The 6299-nt window shown below is 36.3% G+C and overlaps 1 protein-coding gene across 3 annotated transcripts; it reads right to left on the bottom strand.

Moving 5' to 3' along the window:
- Positions 1-2436: 2436 nt before the first annotated feature.
- LOC106312117 lies at positions 2437-5129 on the bottom strand. Of its 3 annotated transcripts, none has more exons than XM_013749518.1 (8): positions 4586-5129; positions 4385-4500; positions 4204-4281; positions 3607-4003; positions 3238-3515; positions 3027-3145; positions 2864-2956; positions 2437-2764 (listed from the first exon to the last, which is right to left on the bottom strand). In XM_013749518.1, the coding sequence occupies exons 1-8, from the start codon at positions 4674-4676 to the stop codon at positions 2611-2613; spliced, it is 1326 nt and encodes a 441-aa protein (XP_013604972.1). In that variant the 5' UTR covers positions 4677-5129; the 3' UTR covers positions 2437-2610. The 3 variants fall into 3 exon arrangements, with proteins under 3 accessions (XP_013604972.1, XP_013604963.1, XP_013604981.1); XM_013749509.1 differs by having other exon boundaries at positions 4385-4505; positions 4588-5129; XM_013749527.1 differs by lacking the exon at positions 4586-5129 and having other exon boundaries at positions 4178-4281; positions 4385-4505.
- Positions 5130-6299: the final 1170 nt, after the last annotated feature.

Genomic DNA, 6299 nt, shown 5'->3' with positions numbered 1-6299 from the left:
GATAACACAGCATGCATCGCACAGCTTAAGGATGGATACATTAAAGGAGATAGGACGAAACATATTCTTCCTAAGTTCTTCTTTACACACGAGCTTCAGAAGGCAGGAGAGGTCCAAGTATTGCAAGTCCGTTCGAGTGAGAATTCAGCCGGCCTCTTCACCAAGTCACTACCAACCTCAACGTTCAAGAAGCTCATATGGAAGATAGGCATGCGTCGACTGAAGGATCTTCAGTGATGCATTCATCAAGGGGAGTTCATGTGTTGTACTTTTTTTCCTGTCTTGTTTTCCCTTTTACCACATTGGGTTTTGGGTTTGTCAAGAGAGGTTTTAATGAGGCAACATCCAAAGCATGAATGAACCTTGACCGGATGTGTCGATCAAGGGGGAGTGTTATAAACCATTTAATGATCGACCCATTTATCAGCCCGTGTAGCAAGATGGACCAAGCCCATCCGCAAGATCATACTGGCGCCTATCTACTCTTGTGTTTATCTACATTATAGTAGGTGTCTTACGTATTGCTAGTCATTATCTAGTTAAAGATAAGTACGATCTCATGTCGATCCAGTACTTAGACCGTCATTACCATATGTATATAAAAACCAGTTAGTCGACCTAATAATACACACAAGTTCTCCTCTTCATTCACAACAATATCTTCTTGTGGGTAAACTTTGGAAGTTTATACTCCTTTAACTCTCAAGAAACGCATGAATTTCTCAATTATCTAATGTTATAACTGATCACTTTCTAAATCTGCTTTAGTTTGCAGATGTTTCTCATGGGATTTTTTTAGGATGTTCGGTGGAAATGACAGTGTTATAACCTACGTTGCACGGAAGCTTCATCGGATGTCCGCTTCCCGTTTCGGAACCGGAATCGGAATCGGAACCTCATGGAAGCTTACGGAATCTCGCTTCCAAAACGCTTCTAAAATATTCTCTTTAAGAACACGTTGGAAGCTTACGATTCCGTTTTGGAATCACGCTTCCATTCTTTAATAAAAAAAACACAATATCTTATATCAATAAAAATATAAAATTATAATTTTTAATTTATATAAAATCCAAGTTTTAATAGTATTTAGTAGAGAGAATAGAAATATACAAATATTAAAATTAATACTATAAATTATTTTTATGCATTGAGGTTTTTATTAAAGATAAATCATATATTCAAATATATTATGTCAATTAATTCTAAAGTATTAAAAATAATTAATATAATAATTTCTTTTAAATTTAATTTATGTGTATTTTCATAGTTTTAATATAAAATCATTTCAAAATTATTATAAATGAATAAATGCTTTATTTTAAATTTAAATAATATAACTTTTAGTTCTATATTTTAAAAAACTTCTTATATATGTATATATATATAGATACGCTTCCAACACGTATCCGCTTCCTAATTTTTTTAAAAAATTCGCTTCTGCGTTTCCATACGGTTCCGCTTCCACGCACCCGCTTCCGTTTTCATGTAACATAGGTTATAACACACCAAAGTAGGATCGCCAAAGCTACTAAAACACCTAACCAAGCTTTATACATAAGGAAAGAATGTAATAACACATGTATTGGTCAATAATGGTCGGGATTTTCACAATTGAACAGTAAGAACAAAACAGGTAAAATGGATGACAGCATGTTTTTCTTTTTAAATGATTAAAGTTGTTGCTTAAAATGCATAAACACTTAATCTCCCCCACATAAACAGCATGGTTAAGGCCGAAGGCCCGAACCCATTATGGTTAAAAAAAAAAAAAAAAATGCATAATCACCAATAAGAAATATGATGAAAGAATGACAAGTAATGGTACAGGTGTTACATAATACACAAAATGGTATGTGTTTGCGACTCTTGCATTTCTTAATATGTCCTGATCCGTTTAGCCCCAAGAAAAACGCATTTAGTGCTATATAACAAACTTATAACCATATTATATGAGTTTAAAATATCTTCTCACAAAGTAACTAATATAATTTGTTACTTGAATACCATGAAAACTGCATGGACCTAAACTAACTAAATAACATTAACTCTGTTCTTATCTAAAATCAAACCCAATAGAGACAAATTTACTGACATGTACTAAATTAGTCCTCGCCGCTATACGACCACCACTTAACTCTTGCGACTCTGCATGCATCCATGTTTTTTAGAAGAATCCATTACAATTCGCATGTTCATATATTTTAGATTGTATGTACAGTAGAAGTATTCAATCCTGATAGTTGGTTCAATCTTCTGGTTTGGAATTAATATTAGATTTAAACTGAAACCTTAGAACTTAGAAGTTAGAATAGGTACTGGGCTAGGTTTAAAGGTTGAGTGTAGAAAACATAATTAAACCGAAACTGAAAACCAAGATTTCATTCCGGTTAGTTTTGGACTGTTTACTTGTTTGTTTCATAATAAACTCAAAGGCCATGTTTTGTTTCTCCCATGGGGAGAAATCAATTATTACTCTGATCAGAAGAAGGTAAAAGAGTTACACACAACAAAAGTTACACGTCTCCCCACAAAAGGGGTTTATCCAAACACAAAAGAGAAATAGAAAAGAGTATTCACAAGTGAAGTAGAGAGAGATAGAGAGGGGGGTTCTCAGCGAACGGCCAAGCGATCAGAGCCAAAGGGCGACTTCAACGACGAGAGCAGATGAAGTTTCTCAACAAAAAGCGTCAACACTTTTGCTTCTTCTTCGTCAAATGCAAAGGCTATACATATGCTCAGCTCTTGAATAGCCTCTCTAGATTGCCTGCTCAAGAATTAAACCATTCCATCAAACTAAACCCACCAATACCAAGTTTAAAGAATACAAGCAACTAATCTATTGACTTAGAAAATGTTTGTTTACCTGACGTAGTAGTGCATCATACCAAGGTCTCTTCGAAGTCGCCAGTTAAGAGGTTCCAAAATCAACAGCCTTTCAGCAGCCGCAATAGCCAACCTTCAATCATCATAAAACCGAATGTTAGATAAACAAATCAAAGGATAACCTGTATGAAGTTATTTAGTACCTAAGATCTTGAGGCCGCAACAGTGGAAAATTAGAAACACTGACGCTATTAAGTTGACTAAGAGGAGAAGTCAGCATTAGTCCAGGTGATGGCTTCGAAGCACGTCTCCAGTGAACCCTCTAAAAAACAAACCAAAAGGAAAATATAATATAATCAGTATCAGTCTGAAAAACATATTGAAGATAAAGAATGTGTAGTTGATAGAACTTACAATCAAGTTGGCGAGAGCAATCCCTATGATGTCTCTGTTTGTAGCAACATCAAGGCCTAGAAGTGACTTTCCGGTTAAATCCGATGCCATTGAACCAGGATCATCAACGCACCTTCCATTGATAATAGCAAACAAGCTCTGTCCTGAAGTTTCACTAAAGAGTTCTTCAGGATTCTCAGTCTTAGGCCAAATCAAAAACTCTTCCCCAACTCGAGCTCCCACGATAGGCAAGCCGAGACGCTGGCAAACTTCAATGTATATAACGCTAAACAAGAATGCTGCAACATGGAAAAGATAACAAAAAACACATTTGAAGGTTCGGATCTAAAGTCAAGAAAGCTGAAAAAGGAGATAAATCATTTTGTTTACCAGTGCCGCATCTAGAGTTAAGTACAGAGTGAAGGTAGGAGTACTTGGGGTCTAACGCCAAGCGTTTTGATGTCCTCTCGAAGCCTCTCGTGTCGAAGAGAACTGTGTTCACAGCTTCGAGAATTTGAACCGAGTGGCAGCCGATGTCTCGTGAGACTAGTTCTGCCTCTACTTCTTTGGAGATTGCGTCTAGCTCACTCAGCCATTCGGATATGCTCTTTCCATCCAACTGCAGTAGGTGCTCCTCAGAGTCTGTCTTACTAGGATAAGATTGGTCTTGGACACTTTCCTGCTCCTCCTCAGAATCAGATTGGTTCTCTTTTACGAAAGACATAGCATCCATCTCCCGGTTAAAAGCCAAGAAGGCTTCATCTTCAGCAGCAATGTACAAGAGAACCTGTGAGTCCATTTCCATAATAAGCATATGAGTTAAAAAAAAAAGCTTCTCAAGGGTATATGACATAAATAGAAACATTCACCAAAAGTGTTTTTGCTTAATCAAAAGCATGAGACTTGGCAACTCATGTTCGCGGTCTCAAGCAAGCAAATGATCAAAAGACAGAGATTATACCTTAAGAATAGTAATTTCTTATATACCTTAGCAATCGAAATATCATCGTCTTTCGATTGTGTAGAGATCTCTTGAGCAAAGATCTGGCGAAAGGGCTTAGTGACCTGTCAATTGAAGTAAACCAATAAACAGAAACATAAGCAAAAAAAAAAAACCTTATGAAAACACCAAAACAGAGGAATCATTTTTTTTTTTGCATAAGTAAACCTCTTTGTAAGTGTTGGGTCTTGTTGAGTCTTTGTTAAGCTGATTGAGAAAGAGAGGGTAAGCAGAAGTTCTAATCGGATTCCTCATCTTCCAAGAAGAAGGACGACGTTGATCATCACACCTGATGATGGTAAACAGCTTAAAAGACCCAATCTTTCAATCGTATATAAAAGAGCATAAGTGAAGTGAGATGGGGATCTCACCTGAGAGTAGTACCAACAAATCTGGAAAGTGGTGAAGAAGCCATAGTCATAGATGCATGACCAAAGGAAGAAGATGACGCACACAACATTCTTTTTTAGTGATAAAAAGATTTGAAATTGAGATTGAAGATCATAAGCATCGAATAGAAAAATAAGAGGAATTGGGAATCGAATTGAAATTGAAATTGATGGCTCCTATGGCGTCTGGATAGTCACTTCCAGCTACAGAGTAATCGGAGAATCTTGTTGGGGAAAAGCAATTACACATGTACAATCGAGATTTAGCCAGTTCCATAGCAAAAAAAAAGCAATGAGAGAAATCAAACAACAGTGGTTGATGTTCTTTTTTACACGAAGAAGAAGAAAACAGAGGAAGATAAAAGTTGGAGCATTGTGGGGATCTGAGGTGGGATTCGATGTGGGTTTTGGAGAAGGAATCTCAGGGATTTTGTATCGGGAGGAGAGAAGTTGATCTCTGAGTTAAATCCCTTTCTCCTTCTATCTGTGGTGGACTTGATAATGGTGTGGATTTGGTAAAAGGCACAGAGGGGGGTTTTAAAAGGGGAGAGAGAGACTCTGTTTTTGTCTTTTTGCAGAGTAAATATATTATTATATGAATCTGGAAATTTTCTTTCTGTTTTTCTTAATTCTTTCCCAACAACAAATGTTTTTTTTATCTAAATTTCTTTGACGATAAAAATATCTAATTTTTTTCCAAATATATAACTATTTTTTTGCGTATATTTTGATTATTTAGATAATAAAAAAAACTCCAAGCTTTTCTACTTTCTTATACCACAATATCTATTAGTTACCTTATGAAGAAATAACAAATAAGTATCTTGAATACATTAGAAATAGAATTGATTTTTTTTATATAGTACATTAGGAAAACAAATAATGTCATAACACAATGTTTTAATCCCTTTAACAAAAAATCATTCAACTAGTGTAATATATTCAAATTCAGATTAAAAAAATTAACAATGCGTTTGTGGTCGGGTGGTCAAGGCGATATGTGGATCTCCAAGGGACCCGAGTTCGAATCTGCACCACGCCAGATTTCCACAGCGCGTAGCCACCAGGGCTTTCACATTCTCTCTCCGAGTAATGGTTTACCATTTGTGGTCGGGTGGTCAAGGAGTTCCGTAGATTCCCAAAGGGTCCGAGTTCGAATCCGCACTACACTAGATTTTCACCGCGTGTGGCTACCGGGGCTCATATTCTCTCTCCGGAGAATGTTTTTTTTTTCAAATTCAGATTATTTAGATAAAAAGGACAAAATCATAGCTGTTAAGATTTGAGAGAAGATTTGTGAGAATGTGTTGTATATTTCTTATTGATTACACCACTATATATAGTGGTTCATACAAGGTGGAGTCAAAAGGAGAATTGATTACAAAGATACTCTACATAATGACATGGTCAAACTCATAAAGACTAAGGTTGAATGGGTCTTCCATGTGGCTGGATGTAAACCCCCAATAGACTCTAGTCTTGAACTTGTATGGTCTAGGTTATGGACTATCCACTTCATGATTCATAACACTCCCCCTTGGATGCCATAACCATATAAGGTTTGTAACATGCTAATGTTGCCTCATTAAAACCTCTCCCGGAAAACCCAAAACCCAATGTGGTAAAAAGGGAAACCAGAGAAAGGAAAAAGAGTACAACACACATTACTCCCCCTGATTTGGACATCACTGAAG

Source organism: Brassica oleracea, chromosome C1 (genome assembly GCF_000695525.1).
Source record: "Brassica oleracea var. oleracea cultivar TO1000 chromosome C1, BOL, whole genome shotgun sequence".
Lineage (NCBI taxonomy): Eukaryota > Viridiplantae > Streptophyta > Magnoliopsida > Brassicales > Brassicaceae > Brassica > Brassica oleracea.
Note: the sequence above shows the minus strand (reverse complement) of the source record. Positions and strands in the feature narration are given on the sequence as shown.